The following is a 22,699-nucleotide window of genomic DNA, read 5'->3' on the forward strand; positions in this document are numbered from 1 at the left end:
TGACATTAAGCAACTTGTCCTTAGTGCAATTCATCTGGTCTCAGGCTAACAGAGAGCTTTAATTCAGGAATAAAAAAACCCCAACATTTTCACCATTTCATAAAGTGTTTATTGAGGATGGTAACACAGGATAAATCATGCAACAGCTCAGTAAAAAAAGGGAATCATCTAAAGGATAAAGAATGGTAACTGGTGCTGCTGATTTTGAAAAGTTTATAAAAAAAATTAATTGTCCAAAAGTGACATCAAAAACCACTTGAAGCTGAACATGGAAGTTGCTTATAAAGCATCCATTAAAAAGAAAATGTAGATATTGTTTAAAATCATCACCTACAGATTACTGTAATCAACAAGTTACAAGTCTCCCATTTCTATAGCTGCAATGGTGTAGCAAGGCTGTACATCCAAGATATTTAACCTTCTTTTCCTGAACAAAGAACACAGTCACAAACATTTGCTGCTAAGCAATGCACCCATACCTCTTACCCTTCACCACCTGCGCTGCCAAGTGCTTTCGTTATTGGGATTGCCTTCCCAAACATCATGGCAAAACAGGAAAGGGCCCATCCTCACAGCCTCAAGAGATTTCCTCACTGTCATCTTGCCATCAATCTGTTTTAGAAGGGGAACAACTAACAAGGTGTGACCATTCCCCTTCTGGCACCAACGTACATTGTAAATAGGAACTCCATGTCAGCAGATGGCACAAAGACTGGGCACCAGCACATCACATCAAACATCGGTGGTTTCAGATTTAGAGTTGACATATGTTCACCTTTTGGAAAAAAATAAATATAGTGGAATGAAAATTGAATCAAAGGGAAAGAACAGATGACTACCATCCATCAAGGATGCACATGTCTGTGCACTGACAAAAAAAAAAAAAAAAAGAAATCAGTCATTTCAAAGAAATTCTTGAAAATTAAAAAAAAGTTTGCACTTGTTCCTGGTCATAAACAATCTCACAAAAATCTCACTTTTGGAACTATTCCAATTGAAACCATACACTGAATTTATTAATACAGTATAAGTTTCTTTATGTAAAAAATCTTTATACATAGTAATAAAAAAGATAAAGGCAAGATGCATCAAACAGAAATCTGCTGGTTGTTTTTCCTCCGTTCTTACAGAGCCGCTGATGACTACCTGCACTATAAAGAGCTGTGTTTCTGACTTTCTGTCTCGAAGCATCTTCGCCTTTGCTTGTGATAAGGATTGTTCTGTCCAAGCATCCAAAAGGACAGATGCTGGTGACTTTTTTTTGGCACTTACGCTGGCAAACTGAGCTTCTTTCCCTTGAGTACTGTAAGGAAAAGTAAGAAAGAAAACAGTTAGGAAAACAAAGATGTGATCGAGGGGAAGCACAAACTGTTTAAACTTCAAAGGAACCAAAACCTATCATGCAAAGTCACTTTGCTACAAAACAGGTGCACTGCAGACAGCCCTCCCAAGCTTGCCTCTCTCTCGTGAACATGTACTGCTAAAACTATGATGAATTAACAGCTATCCCGACTCTGCCCTCTTGTGGCACCCTGGAATTCTCACTTCTCATCCTCAGGACACACTAGCCTATGACTGTGAACCTTAAGAGTTATGACTGTATTATTTTTACACAGCCCCATATATCTTTGTAGTTATGTGATGGAAGGTGGAATGTGAATAAGGACAGAATTACTAACACACCCAGAAGAAATGACTACTTCTACGCTTAGCATGTGTACAAAATTCTTTGGACTGTTAAGGTATTCAGAACACTGAGAAAGGTGTCTATAAGCCTGGAATCTGCCAAAAACCAGTGTATGTTGTCAGGAGAAGCATGGGGATCATGCTTATCGATGGAAGACAACAGCAACATACTTTTAGCCACATTTATTTTAAATTTGCCAACTAAATTCATCAGACCATTTATACATTCATATGCTATCCATACTCAAAACAATCTCAGGAATACCCCCCACTAGCAGAAAGAGTACTTGATAAATCTATCAGGGAGATTTCAGTGACAATTTGCACACAGAATTAACAACCTAGTAATGTCAATATAACAGGCTATGAATGTGTTAATTGCTATATGCCACAATCTGAAGCTGGAAATTATCACACCACTTACCTTTTGTAACATACAAATAGAAGAAGTCACAGTAAAGAACGGTCTGGACCACACCAGCAACAACAGCTATGAGGTCAAAAAATCCCTCAAAATAGTAGCGCCAAATCCAGTTGACTAAGTACAAGGCACGGTACAGACCCAAGAAGAAAAGGTAGTGAGTAGTGATGGTCTCCGCTTCCCCGGTTTTGCTGATCATAAAAAGTTGAGGGAGAATAGCAACCGATTCTAGATAGATAGAGAAGGTCCACAGTATCTGAAAAGATAAAAAGAACCCACAGGTATAGTCAAGTGTGTTCTGATAACAGAAGCAAATATACTTGGCTGGGGTTGACTTCTCACTCCCTAACAATGTTACGAATAAGTACAGTATTTTGGCAAACTATCCTTGGTACACAAAAAACTAAGTAAAAGCTTCATAATCAACCACAGCTGCCTTATGAGCTGGCAGGCATAGGTTTACGCATGAGGAAATTTATGCGCATCCATCAGTTCAGGATTCACAGTACCATGAAATACAGCTTACAGAGCTGGTGCTGTGAAAAGCTGCAGGTAAGATGAAGTCCTTTTTCCCCACATTCTTCCAACTTTTTTCATCTATTAATTTAAAGAATGAGTTCATACTGAACAGAATTTAAAATAATGTCTCGAAGTGCTGCAATTAAAAATCCCTTCACTGTCTAATAAAAGTCATTTAACTCCAATAAATATATGTCCTGGTTTCAGCTGGGATAATTTTCTTCATAGTAGCTAGTATAGGGCTATGTTTTGGATTTGTGCTGGAAACAGTGTTATTAGTCAGGGATGTTTTAGTTGTTGCTAAGTAGTGCTTACACTACTCAAGGACTTTTCAGCTCCCCATGCTCTGCCAGGTCCACAAGAAGCTGTGAGGGAGCATAGCTGGGACAGCTGACCCCAACTAGCCAAAGGGATATTCCATATCATATGACATCATGCTCAGCATACAAAGCTGAGGGGGAAGAAGGAAGCAGGGGACATTCAGAGTTATGGCATTTGTCTTCCCAAGTAACCGTTACACACGACAGAGCCCTGCTTTCCTGGAGATGGCTGAACATCTGCCTGCCCATGGGAAAGGGTGAATGAATTTCTTGTTTCGCTTAGCTTGCATGTGCGGCTTTTGCTTTACCTGTTAAACTGTCTTTATCTCAACCCATGTGTTTTCTCACTTTTACTCTTTGTATTTTCTCCCCCATCCCACCAGGGGAGAGTGAGCAAGCAGCTGTGTGGTGCTTGTTTGCTGACTGGGATATACTACAACAATATAGAAATGCAGCTCAGTCCACTTAAAATAAGCATCTGAAGTTATTCTCTATTCTGTGAGGAAAATTACCTGTAACATTTTTAATATTAATTTTTCTTATAGGAAATGGCTGCATTTCCAATACAATGCAATTCTTTCTAATAATCTAGGCCACTTGTGATTCTACAAAGTGTAAGTAGTAGTATAATTCTTTTTGTTTTCACCAGATGGCACTAACTATTCACAAACTGCATTCTGGGGCGTTTCTCTAACAGACGTAAAAAAAGGAATGTTTGTTGCTGTTCCTTTGTTTCAAATGAAATTTTGAATTAATATAACCATCAGAGTATACTGGGAAAAAGTCTTCTGCTTTTTATCAACATTGATAATTTTATTAACGTTAGTCTCCTGAAGTGCCTTAAATTTTCACAGAAATTACACTGTAACGATGCATTAAGGAAACCTACTAAACACATGCATCTTTCAAGCATTCTTCCATCAGCCTAAAAATGCTCATCTCCATGTTCTAAATATTTTAGAGAAAAAAGTACAACCTCCTGCCCACAATCAACTCACCTCCAGAGGAGAGAAGTCATGATTCACAAGAAATGAGAGTCCACCAACAGGAACTATCAGGAACTCCACTCTGAACGTATCATGGTTTCCATCATAGGTGGCCTTAAATTTCATGTAGATCAGATACACAGTGGCATACGAGCAAGCAATGTAGATAAGCTAAAGAGCAAGGAAAGAAAAAAAGAAATAAAACAACCCACAGAGGTTGCAGGATTAGATCAAAGTCACTGAACAAAGATATTCCCAGGCACTAAGAGGAATAAGTGCTGTCTTTTCTGGTTGTCTGTATTGTTTGTTTACATGGTTTTGCAGTTCCAGGCTATGTGGTGTTATTTAACTTTCCTCAGCAGAGTAATCATTCAAAACCAATGACTCTGGGCTCTATTGCTTTTGTTGCTTAAAAAGCATCACCTTGCCACTGGTTGAAGTGACTGTCCAAAATTTCTTTAAAGGCCCTTTCCTTAGAAGACAGAACTAAGGAACTCACTGGAAAAGGAACAGCCCTCCTGCTACTGCAAGGAAAGCATTGGCCCAGAACATTTATGTTACAAATATGTGCATACTTGCAAAAATGATGGAAGGGGTCTTTTTACACACAAAAAGCCTGGGGGTGGTGTGGCTGATGTGGCACTTAAAAACCTATTCAATAAGCCCCATTCAGACTCAGCCATTTAACACATCACAGGTTAGCTGATTTGATTTAGACCTTTAAACATCTCTAAAATCTGAAGAGTGGCAAGTGGCCAGTGTTCTCCACCAACCAACAGGCCATAAAACTTGCAAAACTAACTGCTAGAAGCACTGAACCAGAAATCAGTTTCAATTTCAGCTGATGTCTCAGGTTACCATTTTTAACTGTTATGGTACAGTAGACTTCACAGTTATTCCCTGTGCAATAGGCAAATAGCCTTATTTTACAGATGAGAAAACAGAATCAGAGAGAATACATGAAATTCTAAAGGTCAATCTGCCATCATCAGAACGGAGCTCACATTGTCCTGGAGACAACATAGAACAGTACACTAGACAAACAGTTTAGCTTCTGCCTCAGTTTCATCACAATCAAATATTCCAAACCATTTATCACATTAAATACAGGTTCTTTACAACTGAAAAGTTAAAAAAACATTGTTTGCAGAAGCTACTGATAACTAAAATCACTGCTGACAGCTACAGAATTCTACAAATACTATTGTAAGGAGCTCAGAATCCAAAGACTCTTTGCTACACTAGCACCCTGGCTGACTGGAGATAAAGGACCACAAGACAGGACATTGGATATAGAGAATCCCTACTACAGCTGTGAAGTAATTATAATTGGTATGGTCATAGCATACATTAAGAAAGTGTGGGTGAACCCCAACTCCTTATTAAAGATTTTTTCATGAGAATTAGAGTGTGTTTTGGGACACTCAGAAAGTCTTAATTTTTAAAGATACCAAAATAAAAGGATGGTAGAAAAATGACTGCAGAGTGCACCAGCAGAAAATCATCCAATACTCAGATACAGGTTCCATGAAAAAGAAACTTTAAGATATAGAATGCTACAAATCCCAAAGTTTAAAGTCTGCATGTCATTAAGAAAGACAGATAGTGCCTATTCGAGTATTTCTGTATATATTCCTGGAACACAGAAGAAACTGATTTTCCTAAGTACCTGATGATCACTGCCAGACAAATACAGCAAGCTGGCACCTGCAGTTTAATTAATATTTATTTAAAAAGACCGAAAATCCTAACTTTTATAGAAATTAACAAAATCTTTTTGCTGCCAATTACAGCATTTTCCTCAGATTAGGAAGTTTGTTTAGCTATGCTCTGGGTAAGCTTATTTGTATAGTATTTCATGTTCTCTGCAACTGTGTAACGTTATATACTCCTAAATATAGCTAGATAGAACAAGGAGCTGTGTTGGGACACTCAAGCAGCTTTGTCCTGGCACTACAATAAGGGGCTGAAAAGCCAATTACATCTAACAGTCTCTCTAAGCAGTAACCTTTGAAACTGCAACAGAGGCTTCAACTTTGCAAGTTAATACTGGATTTGAAGAGAGGACCACTCTTTCATTAGCAGAAAGACTCAGTTTAGTATGAAATAGAGTACCATAAGTGTCGTTTCCCATATTCATTCCTTTTCTGAGTAGGAGGGTAGCAGAACAAAGGCATGGTCATGACCCTGAATCACAACCAATAAATAAACTGCAAAAAACCTAGCTGCTCCTTTAGTGCACCCCACAGTAGCTTTCAATATTTTCAGAAATTACATAGGAAAAAAGCTTGTGTTTCAAAAATATCTTACTTAATCCACAGCTCTTCATCTAGACTTAATATCAAAACTTAAGCATACATGTTTGATTTGTTAGAAGACAACAGTGTGAGTGGGTTTAAGATCTAAAATTTTCCCCTAATTCTTCAGTACATTCTGTACTATTACCTGTCTAGTCTTTCCTTTTAGCAAAGTTATACTATCCTCTGAACCAAAGTTGACAAGCAACAAGAAAATCCAAGAGTAAAAGAACTGGATTAAAAAGGTGTCTGCTCTGGTGCCACAAATGCACCAGTCTGTACTGGTGTCACAAACACAATGCACTCTCCCAGTCTAATGCTTTATTTTCTTGTACTTGGCACCAAACATTGCGTGAATAAATAACAAAAACAAATTTGGGCTCACTAACATTCAGTGGACAAGCGAACAGGGAATAATCTGATGGAAGCTACGTTCCTAAAAGTGCACTCCTGTCAACTTTTGATCAGTCCCTGACCAGACACTAGCTACAATTCTGGCAATGCATTTTGAATACTAATTTACCTCGTAGTGGGTAAGAACAGATTTACTTAAGCTCTAATGTCTCAATTGAGAAATACAATTTATTTGAACCATTTTTCCAAAAGCTTTTCTTCTCAGTAACCAAAATGGCATTTTTCTAGATGTCACAGTCCCCATACAAACAGTTTTTAAAGATTGCATGTAGAGTGTAGAGAAAAGCAGGGTTTTGAGTCCATTTTCCACATTCTTTATACGAAACCCATCTAGAACTTTTTCTGTAATAACTGTGCAGTGGGCCATCTAAAGAGGCTTTTATTAATGAAATTATACACTCTGCATGCAACATTACTAGCTTTGCTAACTCTTTCGTATACTCTACCTTCATAGATGTGTTATACAATGAAATGAATGAAGTGAAGAGGTCCAGATAACGGGTAGTGAAGACCAGTGCAAACAGAAGCTGGCTTTTCCCAGAAATACCTAAAGCAATAAAGGAAATAATTAATTATTCAAAAAGTGATGATGTGCTTTAAAACACTTGATGCCAAGGATGAAAAAGGATATATCCTTTATTTCTAAGCAAGTTGATTACAAAATTAGGACAAAATCCAGGCTTCCAGAACCAAGCTGTACATGAACTTACAGTTCCATTTGTATCTCAGTAGTGTGAATGTAAGTTACATATACACCATCGTACTCGAAAAGGTGCTAGTACTACACAAGATTTAGAAATTACTCAGAGCAGACAGTGTAATAGATAAAAAATATCACCTGCAAGCTATCTGTTCTGCATTATCATTGGGCACTATGCAGCAAGGCTGCATTACCTTTCAATTCTCAGAGTGCTGTCACATGCCTCAGGACATTCTTTAGATGCTGAATAGGTGGAAAGGTACACAGGCAATAGATACCACAGATCCAGTGATAATCAGAAAGTATGCTAGCAACGATAACGTGATTTTAAATTAATAAATCGATTTTAAAACATAAGGCAATTTAATTCAGAAACTTACTTGACCACATGGCAGGAAAAACCAAAATATTACCAGTGAAAAACCAATGTTACTATGTACTACAACAAAATTAAAAAGGGAGATCTGCACTAAAATGACGGACACCTACATTGCATCCTCAAAGTAACTTCTGAATTTAGTCCGAAGCCCCAACATCGAAACATTTGTTTGTACTTAACTTCAGTCGCTACAGCAGAGTTAAAAGCATAGAAGCTTTGCACAATCCATCACTAAAGGGTTCTGAAAACTGAGGTGAAGCACTCCTCCATTATACTGATGTGGTGGTGTGTCACAGCAGGGGAACAAAACAACCTAGCCTGCGCCTCTGTCTCGTTATTCCAATTATTCTTGTTTTCAGTCATCCAGGGTAAAAATATTTGAATCTGTTCAGCTAAGCATGCAAATATTGGTCAAAAAACAAGAGGGAAAAATATTCTCTAGGAGCGGGTTATCATGCAAGGCTGAAAATCCTTGTCCATTCATACAGAGATTTTTCTGAGAAAGGCTTTTATTAGCAGTGCCATAAAGCAATTAGAAGAAAGGCTATCTGCCATAGTTACTGAACTTCTTTTTCACTCCAGCTTAAGAAACACTGAACAAGCTGTTCCAGATGAAGCGACTTTTATGTTTATACATGAAGTACCAGAACAGCTGAAACAGTAACAATTAATAAGGGGTTTTGTTTGCAATTTTCATATGTGAAATGTCTACCAAGTGAGCCTAACATACTACCTGCAGAACAACCTAGCTGTAGTACAGGAAACAGCAAATGCCTAAAAACCTACAGTTACACAAAGTGTAAAACTGTAAAACAAAAGCTGTAAGTATTTTTAAAAAAAACAAACAAACCCAAAACCACAAACCACTTCCCAAAGTTTAGGAAAAAAATACAATTGACACTTCTGGGACTAGAACTACATTGCAAAGACAGCTGAAGCAGCACTCTCCATGTGCTCACTGACATTACAACTCTTGACAAAGCCCCACTCTCATGCTAACATAACCTCTCAGCAAGCAACACTGTCCTAAGGCCAAAACCTACAGGACAAAGAAATCCACCAGGAGAGATTACAGTACAGCATCACGCTACAGCATATAGTGATGCTAAATTATTTAGCATGCTGTTTTCTTTCAGTAAATAACCGTGAACAGCAAAAAACAGCATATGAGATATATTAATTATTGATACCAGCTATAAATTTGGATCTGATGTATTGTCACATAAATAGAAGCAACACACTTGACAAATTCCGCTAAGCCATTGCCAGCTTCACCTCCCCCCAACCCAAAGGTTGCAATTTTTATTAAGGCTTTCAGTATTTACACTGAATTTTTAGTCTTTAGAGTAGTCAAATGCTTCTGAAACACATCCTAAAGCCAAGTTTAAACTGATTTTCAAGTTATATAGGCTAGACCAGGCAAGATTCAAAGTTTAAACCAAAGACCTATGGAGAGACAGGCAAACTGGGAGAAAGTAAGATCTATACCACTAGCAAAAAAGGCGGAAGGAAACAGGTAAACACTCTGCTGTATGAATCTGATGCATTTCAAAACTTTAGGAAATATATCAACATACCTGTCAAAGCACTGACCTTGCCTCATGGTTGGTAACTGCCATATACCGAGACTACACTGCCATTATTATCATCCTTCTCTCCCTTTCCTTTTACTCCCACAAACATTACTTACTTCTGTAGCTAACTAAACATTTTTATTTCTTCTTCCCAAGCCCTGGGCTCAAATGACAGTCAAACCTCTCATTTTTGTTTCATCCTCACACAAGGAAAAACTCCTTCAACTTCTGCACTCAAGTTTGGCTAAACGCAATAGTATGAAACTTTAATTCAAAAGCTCAGCTGCCAGGGAGGACAGCAGAGCTGAAATTGTAGTACTTTCATCAACTTCATTTTGCTATTGCGAGTTAGGTAAAGAGTGATGGGCAGCAGCAGAGGTATTTAGTTGGCCTGGCTGTGGAGTGTGTACGCTACTTACTATGAACTGCATATCACAACCATAAAATCTACAAACAAAAGTTTTTCTAAGGAAAGCCAGTCCATTCTTTGTCATAGAAATTTCACAGGCTTTTTGAGGCATTTGTTTTAAAAAAAGGTAGTTTTGTTCAGTATAAAGTCCGCATCAGCCACAGAACCACAAGTTCTTTGGTTCTGCTAATAAAATACTACAATTAAGAATCCCGTACTTTCGATTAAAGAACCCCAACCTAAATCTAAACAAAAATTTGTCAACTGAAAAAAAAATTCCTTCAGAGAGAGAATAAATTCCAAACCTAACTAAAGCAGCATTTTTTGAGAAAATACAGACAAATTGGCAGCAGCCTATGGCAAAGTAGTCTTCAACATAGCATATGATCTGGTCCACAGTAGACACAAACAAAATTATGAGAGACAGCTACATTACCTAGCAAAAGTATTACATATTTACTATCTATGCTACTCTTTTTTTTTTTTAGAGTATTCACCATAAAATTTGACAGCCTTGCAACTGCAGGTCATCTTTAACACTTGACAAATGACACTGAGAAAAGCAAATCAGTTTTCAGGCAGTAATTCACAGTGCAGTCAGTCTAATTTGACTTGGAATGGATTAGAGAATACAGTCTGAACATGACAATGTTTGAAAGCGCAGGGTTCTTCAAGTCTCATGAATTTCCTAATTATGACATGCAGTCAATAAAGGAGTTACCTGCTACATTCTCCACAGCTCCTAGTAATTATTTTTGAGCTGTTATTTGGAGTGGCAAACATTTTTCCAAATTCTAAATTTGGAAACTCAAATAACCAGTCATGCAAAAAACTGTTCCCCTGCCAGCTCTGAAATCATGACTTGATTTGCTTTCCCCTTGTTCTCTTTTTAACATATTGCCTGAATTAGGAAAAAAAAAGTTTGTCAAACACCAAAAACACAGACTGCTTCATAACACAGATTATCCTAGCTTCACCTATCTTCCTCAATTAGAGGAGTCACTTCTTAGGAAAGAAAACGGGGACTGATGCATCTTCAGAAAACAGCAGGTTGCAGCAGAGGTACACAGGCTGTCTCCCTCTCATTTCCAGCTGCTTTTACAGGCCTCTGAGCTCTTCTTGGAACAAAGGCCTCAGACACACGCAGATGCAACCAAAAGAGAGGAGTCGGCACCATGTGGTTTGCCAGCTCTTCATGAATCACAGCCTACAGTTTAGCAGTCAGTTAGAAGTCTTTATTTTCTAAGCTTCTCCTGCTTCAGAAGTGCACAGTTAAGGCAGCAGCTCGTCTGCCCCCATTTCCTTAGCCACCAATAACCATGAGGTATAAGTGTATTTAACTTATAAACCGCTCTAGTATGCGATGTAAAGGAATCACTGAAAGCCCACTACAAGAGGCATTTAGTAATTGCTCAACATTAACACGTAACTATTCAGGGATTATTGTTGTGTATGACTTTGCAAACATGCAAATATATATATGAAGTTTTTATTAGTAGAAACAACAACTGACAACAACAAACCACTGCAGGGAACAGGACGGAGCCCCAAAAATAAAAGCTCATGCTCCTTTGAGGGGCTCTTCTCATTCTAGACAAACTCGTTAGGCCTCAGACACTGATCTCACAGAAGTAACATGGATCTGGATTTACTCCTAAGGACTCGGGCAGAACTGGAAAACACTAAAAAAACAGTCCCAAACAAATGCACAGCCGCTTCATTTTTTTTTGCTCAGGAAAATGAATGAAGCAGGCATTTTCTGCTGAAAGAGTCCATGCGTTTATGTCTGTGTTCAGGGATGCTGGCTAATTTGGTAAAGGGAAGAGTTGAGGGCCCTATGTAATATAGGCCCAGTTAGTTTTATGTGTTGGAAAAAGCAGTACCAAAGATAATGATTGGTATGAGTCTACCTTCTCATGAATAAATCCATAGTAACAGAGATTCTCAATCACAACTGACTTAAGAAAAACAACATCCGATCACTTTTTAAGCAGAAAAATGGGACTAGGTTACATTGTACTATACTGTGTAAATAACATCATATTCAAAGGTCACTGAAGATCTCTTGGCTAAACCCCTATTTGAATTTAGCCTTGCACTAGAATTTCTAGTTTTCCTTCTTCAGACTGCAAGAGATATTTAGGTTTTGATCACTGACTGTTGTAATCTTGACTGCAGTTCTCAAGGCAGAGGACAGAACTCTATAGAAGAGTTGAAGGCGGCCAGGCCCTCTCCTGCCAGATCCAGACATAATTCCTTATCCACTATAGCCTGAACCAGGGACGTTCATTAGGAAGAATCTCTCGCGCTCCATGACCTCAGAAACAATAGTTCTGCGCTACCACTGCGTTTGGACCGTGCAGTCATTTACTTGAGCTCTTTTGTAAAGTTAAAACCAGTTTTTACTTTAAGTATGTTTAAAACCAAAGCTATTAATTTACTTTCTTTCCTTTTGCACTATCATGTGATTAGCGAAAAGTGACTTGACACAACACACACAGAGAAACTGTACTTCCTCTTACCTGTAACACAAATCTTTCATTTCCCCATTCTCAGTTCTTTCAGGTTGCAGCTTAAACTAATTCTTCACACTCTTAACTGACCACTTTACAGATACATCTGTTCAACAGTTGTTAACTTGGTATTTGAATGATGTTTCATGTCAACACATGGCAAACCGATTTAAAGAATAATCACTCTTACTAACTAAGGAGAAACTCACCAGAGAGAGGGCAAAGTCAAGCCCACAGTCCAACCCCAGCCCACAGCAAAAATGGTATCTCCAGGGTCGGCGGCCTGATCCACGTAATACACAGAGCACTGAAATGCCCGTTTTGAATTACAACTCTTAGTTTTCTGAAATAAATCAGCTATACTGCAGTTATAAGAACTGCTTGCAATTCCCTCCAACCACCACACCGTACACTGGAAGAGAAAGAGCAAACCACATCACACGGAATTCGAGCAAGCACGTACAAAACACGGGAGGAAGCAGCAGCGTTTCTCACCCGGGCTGGCGGAGGAGCGGCGGGAGCGGGGCTTCTCCCCGGCGCCCAGCCCGGAGGCGGCCGGGACCCAGCTCCCTCCCCGCCACACCTCTGCCACGTCAGACCAGGCCGGGATCTGCACTGAAAGCCTATTCACTCCAGCCTGGAGCTTCTCTCCCACTGCCTTGTGCTGCAGCTGGTCGTGCAAACGAGAAAACACCCCAAAAGCCTTAAAAACGGCAAGAACCACGCTTTAGTGCTCACCGCTGCAAGAGCGGAAAACAAAAGGGAAGAGGGCGCGTTGGTCACCTGCGAATGCCAACCAGGGCGCGGAGGGAAATGGGGAGAGCGAGGGAAACTTCAGGATCTGCAAACTGCAAGTCAGCTACTCCCAACGCTGCACCAAACCAGTTTCCAGGCAGCAGAGCGGCGCTTAAAGCCGCCAAGTAAACCCGCGGACGGAAGGCTGTGCACTGTCAGGAAAGGCGAGAAAATCGCCTCCCGCTCCCCTCCCGGTAGCGGCGGGCGCGGGGAGGGAGGGAGGCCGGCTGCCCGCCCCGCGGGGGACGCATTCCTCCCTCCCTCCCCTCCTCCAAACCGGCCTCCCCATTCATTCGCCCGCCGCCGGGCGGTTACATAAGGAAGCAGCGACCCTCCCGGGGACAGCCGAAGCGGGGGTGCTCGGGGATTAAAGTACAGATCATGGCAACCGCTAAACCCTTAACGGAATCGCATCTCCCACGGGTGCGCCCCCATCCCGGAGGGAGGGGATGCGGCTCCCCGGCTGTCCACCCGCTTCCCCCCGCCCCGGTTTTGGAAGGGGCTGAAGAAGGGAGGTCAGGACGAGGGCTGAGCTCCCTCTCCCAAGCGCCGAGGGGAGCGACCGTCCCTTTTCACCTGCCCGGGGCGAGTTCTGCCCTCCCGCCCCGGGGGCCTTCAGGGGACGCCTCCGGGGGGAATGATCCTCCTCCGCCGCCCCGCCGCAGCCGCCTCCCGGGCAAGCGGGGCAGGCGGGACCCCCCCGGCTGCCCCCCAGCCCCGCGCCGGCTCGGCCGAGCTCCCCGCAGATAGCGGTCCCTAAAGGGCGGCGGAGGCCATCGCAGCACCCCCCCGGCCGCGGCGAGGAGGCGGCGATCGCGCCCAGCCCCCAGCGAGGCTCCTCTCAGGCACCGCGGCCCGCAGCCGCCCGGCCGGTCCCGCCGCCCTCCCCTCGCCTGCCCAGCGGCCTTCCGCACGCACCCGCGCAGGAGCGGCTCTTCCAGATCTTGAGCAGCAGGATGATGATGGCCGCCAGGTGGGACAAGTCCCCGGTGAGGCGGAAGATGTTCATGGCGGCGGCAGAGGCGGCGGCGCAGCCCGGAGCCGGGGAGCGAAGATGGCGTAAGCTCAGCGGGCACCGAGCGACGTGGCCCGGGGACGTGGCCAGACAGCCACCGCGCCCGGTGCACCCTGGGAAACGGGAGGGAGCGGCCCCGCCCCAGCGCCGCCGGCACCGCCTCTCGACGAGGCCGGCGGAGCCGTTACCGCTGAGGCGAGTGCAGTCCCGTCCCGTCCCGGGCACAGACAGGACCCTAGGCCAGCCCGCAGGCCCCAGGCGCTGTGAGGACAGCGGCCCGGGCTCGGGCCCGGGCCTGGGCCCAGCGTCGGCGCGGCCTGGCTCCCCGCCGGGCCCTGCGGAGTGAAGTGCGCGCCGTGGTCCCGCCCGAGGCGGCCGGCGGCGAGTGGGGGCTAGGCCGCGGCCCCTTCTCTGCCTTAAACCTTTCAGAAGCCCTTTTAGATTAATAAATCGGAGTTTCTTTGTTGACTGGCAGTGAGCAGACACCCGAGCTGGGCAGGCGGGAGCGGGTGCGGGTGCCCGTCCGGCAGCACCTCCCGGCCCCAAGCGCCAGGCTGGTGGCTGTCGGTAGAAGGGACCCGGAATGAGGTCGGGAGGGGAACTGCCGTGTATTTCAGCCTTCAGGCATTCGTCTAGTTGGGCCCTGGATATTAAACAGCTACTGTCATATTTTGTGAAAACGAGCAATTAACTTGATTCACGTTAGTAGCCCAAGAGGGTATGCAGGTCTTCCAAGAAAAAAGTAGTAATTATTCCTTGTGACTACAAGGCTTTGTGAGTTAGCATGCTGCCTCTTTTAAGTCCTGAATCCTTAGACCTGAAGGAAGGCATCACCATCATAGTTGTCCAGCATGCAGTTCAAAGAGGTGTCTCTTCTGAAGCAGTACTAATAACTCTCCAATGTTCTCTGTTAAAAAAAAAAAACAGAACAGAAAACCCAAAACCACCACACCACCACCAAAAAACCAACCACCACAAAAAAGTCCCTAAACAATAACAAAGCCAGGAATAGCCCCACAGGAATAGGATTTCCAATGACAGTGGAAAATAGGTAACAGGTTATCCCAGCTAAACAGTGGTGCTTTGGTTTTTTATAGTATCACTGAAAGGGTAAGTCATTTCTTAAAAATCTTACAGTTTGTTATTACACCCATTGTTTGAGGAAACAGCATAAGGACTTTACCGTTACAGAACGATGCAGAGAAAGTTTTCCCACAGCAGAAGGTTATATATTCGAAAATTTATGAAAAAGATCCTAACGGCAATCTTTCATTTTCTTGTTTAAAATGTAGCATAAACATTGAAATCTGTAAAGGGTTTACGTATTCCCTGAAAGAAAAGAGAACCAATTAGTACCGCCTGTTGAGTTTTTCTTTTTTTAATAGGTACACACAGTGTGACAGAAACAAATTTACTTATTTTCAGAGATTAGGAATCAAAGCCTGTCCTCTTAAATCACTGTGTTTATAAGTACAGCAAGTACTCCTTGACAAGCCCCATAGTATCTCTTATCTTACTCTTATAATGGCCTAAGAGGTTATATGTTAAATTTTAAAAGTTCAATAGATTTGAACACTAATACACTAATTATCCTAAATGGATATTGAATAACTTTCAGCATCAGATAATATTTGATGTAATTACCAGCAAGTTGTCTGCTTGAGGACACATGTTAGGAGCCCAAATCCAGTACCTGGGGAATTTGTACTGAAGACGACAGCATTTGACACAACTCCCCGGGTCTGTCGTATAGACTGCAACAGTGGGGAGAAAGTGGAGCTACGTAAGTGCAACTTCTGTGGTTGCAATGCTGTGGCACTTCTGTCACTATATACAAGTGTAACAGTAAGGTCTGAAAGTGCAGTTTATGTCTGGGAGCACTGACTGAACTAGCCGGAGTAGCTGTTTGACACAGGCTTGATTGAAACATGTACATTTAATATGTTAGATGCAAACAATTCTAAAAGGATGAATACTGAGATAAAAGTAGCTAATAAAAACACTGACAGATGCATAACTAGAATCTATTTTAACAGATACACTAAAGGCAGAGAGCTGACATCCCTTCTCTCTCAACCCTTTTCTCAGTTCATACAGGATATATTCAGAACTTGTTTGTGATCCACAAACATCTGATTAAATATTGAAACATGCCAGGCCCCAGTTAAAGATGACCTAGGGCAGCTTTAGCTTGTGCATCAAACCAACACATGATGTTAACTATAGCAATGGCTATTCTCTGATAAACCAGTACAGTTCTTTTCTACACAACGGTTAAAAATTCTTGGGGAAAAGAGTACCAGAAACTATTATCCTGCTGCATTTGACACAGATTAGTATTTTCCACTATTTTCATATTTCTCCTCTAGGAATTTACTCCTGGCCTCTCTTCTTTTCTCCTTGTCCCCCAAAGAGAAGATATTAAGTGAGATGCTGTTAAGTATTTGTAAGGCTAATTAATACAAGCCAAAACATTAGAAGATAAATGTTACACTGTTGCCAGCAAAGCACGGAGTCCTGCAATCGCAATTCTGCCATTTAATACTGCCATGTATAGTCACTGGAATTGTAAGCTCTGAACATGCCTTGTGTTTCTGCATCATGAGGGCAAGAAAATCCTCTTATTAATCTGGATCAGAAAAGCAGACTGATGCTGAACAGGAAAGGGCAGGAAGAGACAGATGGACATTGGCTGCTTGCTGCTCATTGCAGAAAATATGGAAGACATTTCTAGACTATCTATTTCTGTTACAATTAAAGAACCAGATGTGAATTTTGGTAAAAATGTCCAGTGGTAAAAAACTGCTACAGGTCCTGATACCAGACAGTGTCAGGTGGGGTGTATGAGCTAGTCTCATAATTTCTCTGTTTAGGGACTGAGTAGATAGATATGGAAAGGATAGCCTGACAATGGACCAGGCACTTTACCAAAACATGAAGTCTGGATACCTGGATGGTGCACAGATTTATTTTGGTCTCTGGAAAGTTTTTCATTTATCATCTGCACTTCTAAAAACATGCTGTATAATGATGCAGAAAAGACTGTTTTGGAGGAACAATTTCAGATGTTTTGGCGTACCAATAAGAGAAATTTAACTTACATTCGAGCTTGTGTTTATTCTTCGCTTTTCTATCCAGTTTCCTTCCTGTCTTACTGGAAAGGGAAGTCAGATCCCTGACCTCAACAGCAGTGGAGTAAGCGGTTCACAAGGCTCTCCCACATCATATGGCACAGGAGAGAATATTCTACTAATCAGGACTATAAGGGAGTAAAATAAAGCTTTTAGCCTTCCATAGGCCCATGTATCTACAGATCTTGCTTTAAAAAAAAAACCAAACCCACACACTTATCAAAAACATTTTCACTGAGAGAGAGACCACGTTGCTTAAAGTTGGGTGCCAGCCTAGAATATCAGCCTTTTTTGAGGGGGAAAAATTATCCAAGAAGAGATTTTTTTGAGATTTGAGTTCTGCTTCTCTGTAAGGAAGACTCCCTATCAGAAGGGAACCAAGGTACCACAGTTTGACGAGTTCCTCAACTGATATGCTGTAACTGGCTGTGAGAGCAGTGATATCTATAACCACAACACAGTATGAGCCAGAATACCAGCAAGCACACGGTGGCCAATGCTACGGGATCACCTGCTCAAGTGACGCATTCCAGGTGACAATTTGATTCCTTGCTTATTTGTGAGTGTTTTTTGAGTTAGTCAGACGTCTCCCATAACCTCAGGTGTGTTTGGGTGGCACACCTGGGAGGCATGCCTTGCATCTGCTTCAACCTGGGCAGACAATGGACTCTAACAAGGTTCTGGTCTGGTACGATGAGACTGCAGTCTGTGTCATGGGAAAATAAATCAGGTGATGATTTATTTTCCCATGATGATAGATGATCCTAAGATAGGCACAGGAGTCAAGTGATAAGCTAGATCTGCCATAATGCAGTATATATTTGCCTCTGGAGTATTCAAGCAGGTTATACAGAGGTATAAAGGGCTTCTTTAAAATTAAAGAAGGATGCCATTTTTTTAAAGCACTATCTTTAGAGCCTCACACTGATAGGAGTTGGTTAGCTCTGATGTGACAGATTGAGATCACTGGGAGTCAAACATTCCATGTACGGTACAAAACCTGACAACAGCCATAATGTCAGCTTTACAGGGACAGTTTTCAAACACTGTTCATGGGTAGTTGTTTTCTTATCTTCAGGGATTTAAAGATACCAGAGATGTGGCATTTCCTCAGTACCAGGTGGTAGGGATATTTTCTCCATCAGTGATCCAGAACTAGTAGCCCCTTTCTCTTTACTGAATAATAGTCTGAATATAAAGGTGTCAGGCACTGAAATAATACGCCAATAAAGTATTTCTTCCCGTCTGTTAACCCCTTAAGTATCCTACATCCAATCAAATGAATTAAATGAAATACCTCCTTGTACACACTGCTGGACAGGACAACCTACCACATGGTTCACAACACTCAGAAGAGCTAGGCCTACACCAGAGTTATGTCAGACTGTCAACAGTTGGATGTATATCCTGCAGTATGTATGGCAGTGCCTAGCAACAATCAGAGTAGTCGTAAGTGGAGAGGAGGGCTGCAATTCTCATGATATGCAGATTAGAAGATGATTGTTATGATATATATCCAACAGCAGATTTATGCATTAATCTGATTTTTTTTAAATTCTCAAAAATAAATGTTAGAACTAAAAGGATATAGGAAAAGTTAAGCTTGCTTTAAACAAATGCTACCCACATCTACAACAAACAGCTACATTTCTTTAAGGATCAAAGAAATCTTTATAGAACATTTCTCTGTAGTATGTTCTTCCCTAAAATCCTGATGGTGTGAAAAGAGAGTGACTGTGAGACATTTTTCCCGTGAATGCATTCCAGTGAAAGTGATCACGTGTGTTTTGTATGTAATACATGCACGGGGACAGATCTGTGTGACTAGCAGTGTCCTATGGCATGGATGCCTGCATTAAGGGGTTCTGTGGTTTGGTCCACAGGAGTAAAAAGGAAAGTGTACATGCTTCAGTTTCCTCTTAGCAATGGAAGCGTGCCAGATTGTGAATGGATAGCAGATCACATACCAAGGATACTAGCGCTCTCCTTCCTCTTTCTCTCCTTTCCATCTATTCTTCCCACAGAAATTCAGTTTCAACAGTTTTGAGGGAGGTATGTAATGAATCACAGTTTTTGTAGAATGGGTTTTTCCATCAGTGACCTTCACAAGAGGTACACTGGCAAAAGTAAAATTGTTTTTCTACAATACTCACCATCCAAGATGCTCACACCGTCTTACGAACCAAATAGGATTTGTAATCTCACTGTGAAATAAGTACGTTAAGTGGGTGCTCCACAAACATCCTTTCTACACTGCTCTTGTAAGAAATAGATAGGGCTTTGACCAAGTGTACATGCAGTGCCAAAGTTAATAATGTAAGTACTGAATTAATATAATAAGTAAATAATCAAGGAGTTCAGCTATTTAAAAGCACTTGTGCTTGAAAGAAATTACAGCACAGATGGCACAAAACAAAGAGCTAACTCCTGCTCCAATTAAAAGCTAAACTCTGACTCACATAATTGCAGATGGAATCACTGCCAGGTACATTGACAGAAGAAGATAATTTTCAGCTCATATAGTTTTTTGAAGTGCTTGGTATAGCTAAGTCACGTATCTGACTTAAACAGCTGAACTGGAAATGCTGACTGTCTTCTTCACTATGAAAACATTCTCCTGCATCCTTACTGAAGTGCACACAGAATCCAAGTCAGGCAATTTCTAGAAATCAAACCACCTTTTAGTACTTTCACATCTAAATGAGGCAGAACTTTTAAATGTGAAACAACAGATAAATCTTTATAATGTATTTGATCCATTGAAGCATTTTTTGGTTTTACTGGGCATTTGCATGTATTTGCTGGGATTGATAAGCCAATTTTTTTTCTATTTAAATAAATGTCTCAATCTATGTTTACATACAGAAAGGGAAATGCAGCAGGAAAAGCTGGAATCTTATCGTTAGCATTAGAGAAAAAGGTGCAAGACAGTTTGCAGCAATAGTAGTTCTTTGCTCATAAAATGCAAAAATAAAGCATTTAGTATTATCTGTAACATCATGTCACACTTGCCAGGGTTAGTTATAGGCAAAGGCAGTTCCTAGAGCAGCAGATTGCTAAATGGGGAGAGGGAACAAGAGGGGTTGAAAAACGGCCAGGCTCTTGCTGCCTACTTTGCCGATAACAAATCCCTGAAAATCAGGTTGGCTCCTGCTGCTGCAGGAATTACAGAATATATGGGACTGTGGTGGGAGCTGTTATTCCCAACAGCAGCAACAATATTTACCCTTCCCTCAGCAGCAGCAAAAGCAGCAAGTCTCTTCCTTCCAGCTCTCCCTCTCAGCCCCACTCCTATTGCTTCCCCACCTGTAGCAAAATTTCAATTCTGGTTTCAGTGCTGAGAAGCTAGATGTAATGTTTGCCATAAAGAAATACAAATAAAAGGTTGAAAGGCATTACTATATAGCCCTAAATGAAAAAGCTGAACTTTCAAGCCTATGCATCGCCTTTTTTAGTCTAGAAAAAATAAAGACTTTTGCAATGGCAAAATGGAAAACTGTACCATGCATTCTTAGCCTAAAATCATGTTGAATGACATAAAAATGTATGTTCACATGCAGAGGGTTTTTAATATACCTGTTTTTTTCCATTGTTTAAAATACTGAGGCGTGGCATGAAAACCATTAGACACATAAGGCATATGTTGATAAAACCCATGAAAATATTGGTGGTTTGTAATTATGAGAAACTCGTTATTACAGAGCTTGTGGAAAGTACTGGATGGACAGTCCTAGTAGTATGTAGACCCAGTGAACAGTTTTCCCTTACTATTCACAGGTGTATGCTTCAACCTTGCCTGAAGCGAAGGGACTATCTCACGATGAGCATAAGCAGAATTCCATGGTGCGTTTTGTCACGTGAAATACTAATAGTACTGCCAATGCCCTCTGTGCTAACAGTTCTGTGCTGAATACGTGCAGCTATGGGGAAGTATATTTCATACAGCTGCTTAAACTATAAGAACATGTAATCACTTATCTGAGCAGGATTTAAACCAGCAGCCCAGAGATGAAGTTATTTTATTGTAACAGCAGTAACTTTTAGTATGGTTTCTACTACGTCACACAGAAGGATAGCATCTGTCCAGAGGAATGTACACTCAAAGTATAAGAAGAAAATCCAATAGATGGACCCAACAGTGTGACCAAATCAGCCAGCATAAAAAGCACTGGGTACAATATATCAGCCTCCAAATAACGGTCACATACTACCTGTCCCTTGGGTCATTCAGGTTCCTCCCTGACACGTAAGTATATCTTTCAGTGATTTTCTCATAAGACAGATAAGACATTTCCAGTTTTGAAATTTGTCTCAAGTATTTGGAGGGTTCCTGTGTTACTTGTTAATGGTAAAGGTAGGGAAAGTGGTTTGCTTCACATCATGGTGGCAGATGAAGGTGTTGCTTTTAAGAAATTAACCACTTTGCATTCAGACGTCTCAGAGCCTCTTGATTCTGCTATTCATGCTGAGCTGCAGCTCTTTATCTCTAGCATCTCCTCTGTAAGTTCTGGGACACTGAAAATAAAAAAGAAAAATATTAAGTCTTTTGACATACCTTGGTTTGCAGTCTTAAAGATCAAGTAGAACACTTAGGCATTTAATTTGCTTAATTGGAATTTAATTGGAATTAATTTTAGCCTGCCAAAATGGTTAAATCCAATGGAAGTTAATGGCAACATTCTTTTAACTGGAGATTATCAAAGTGGTTGTGGAATAAAATCTTATCAATAGACTGGAACTGGCAAAATACAGATTAATACCAACAACATTCCAAATAACGATGCATAATGGATTGGTATTACATGGAAGTTTAAATACACTTTTGTTAAGGTTGGCTTTACAGTAAAGATAAAATAAACTGCTTTCCCCTTGATTAGATTCTAAGGTAGTCTCACAGAGGTATGAAACACCTTTGTAATACAGAAGAATTATTCAGAATTTGTTACGTCTGTGTTCAGGGGAGGAAGGGGGTCTCACAGTCCTTCACCCGGTGTTGTTCACTGTTACGGGTGAACTATGTTTCTGTTATAAAGCTACCACTTACTGAAAATATAACTTACCTTAAGCTTAACAATCATGGATTCAGTAAGGCAGGCACAGTGTAAACACAGCACAGAACCAGATACCGAACCCACTCAAACACGGAGCACCTGAAAAGCAGAAAGCATTATGTCTTAGTGTCACAATACAGTTCAGGTCTAGTACAGTCTTATCTACACCACCCCAGAGAGGTGCAGCAAACTCCAGCATTTCAATCCTAATTACATTCAGCTGCTCAAAAGATGACATTGGTCAGAATGGTCACTTCCAGTTTAACGTATACAGCTCTGAAGAGAAGCATTTCATAGGGGTGGTACTCACTAGAGATAGGAATAATGAATGAGAAGCTCAAGAACTCGGGTGATCTTTATGCAGAAAACTCTTCCCTTTAGCATATATACAGAGGGAACAGGTCACATGTGTGAGGGAGCTGGACTGAGAACTGCTCAGGTGCTACTGGGAAGGTCTGCTCTAATTCCAGCAAGGGCATCATAACAATT

The 22,699-nt window shown here is 41.3% G+C and overlaps 2 protein-coding genes across 4 annotated transcripts in view; both read right to left on the reverse strand.

Annotated features, from left to right (window-relative positions):
- Nucleotides 1–86: 86 nt before the first annotated feature.
- KDELR2 (KDEL endoplasmic reticulum protein retention receptor 2) lies at nucleotides 87–14,308 on the reverse strand. Its single transcript, XM_075105055.1, has 5 exons — nucleotides 13,932–14,308; nucleotides 7,090–7,190; nucleotides 3,945–4,103; nucleotides 2,111–2,363; nucleotides 87–1,303 (listed from the first exon to the last, which is right to left on the reverse strand). Exons 1-5 carry the CDS (start codon nucleotides 14,020–14,022, stop codon nucleotides 1,269–1,271), a joined length of 639 nt encoding a protein of 212 aa, XP_074961156.1. The 5' UTR covers nucleotides 14,023–14,308; the 3' UTR covers nucleotides 87–1,268.
- Nucleotides 14,309–21,161: 6,853 nt separating this feature from the next.
- OTOA (otoancorin) overlaps nucleotides 21,162–22,699 on the reverse strand; it is a 39,807-nt gene continuing 38,269 nt past the window's right edge. For all 3 annotated transcript variants that reach the window (XM_075105047.1, XM_075105049.1, XM_075105046.1), the window contains exons 29-30: nucleotides 22,220–22,309; nucleotides 21,162–21,674 (exon numbers count right to left, since the gene is read on the reverse strand). In XM_075105047.1, the coding sequence (XP_074961148.1) occupies nucleotides 22,242–22,309 (68 nt within the window). In that variant the 3' untranslated portion in view covers nucleotides 21,162–21,674; nucleotides 22,220–22,241. The remainder of the gene's footprint in view (nucleotides 21,675–22,219; nucleotides 22,310–22,699) is intronic.

The sequence above is a fragment of the Phalacrocorax aristotelis genome, chromosome 10, assembly GCF_949628215.1.
Source record: "Phalacrocorax aristotelis chromosome 10, bGulAri2.1, whole genome shotgun sequence".
Lineage (NCBI taxonomy): Eukaryota > Metazoa > Chordata > Aves > Suliformes > Phalacrocoracidae > Phalacrocorax > Phalacrocorax aristotelis.

Bases quoted from the DNA above. Each gene is read 5' to 3' on its own strand.
- KDELR2 (XM_075105055.1), bottom strand. From the start codon at position 14,022: ATGAACATCTTCCGCCTCACCGGGGACTTGTCCCACCTGGCGGCCATC. The intron at 2,364-3,944 runs GTGAGTTGATTG...TTATCTTTTCAG, and splicing joins ATGACTTCTCTCCTCTGGAG to ATACTGTGGACCTTCTCTAT. The intron at 1,304-2,110 runs GTAAGTGGTGTG...TTTTCCTTACAG, and splicing joins CTATTTGTATGTTACAAAAG to TACTCAAGGGAAAGAAGCTC.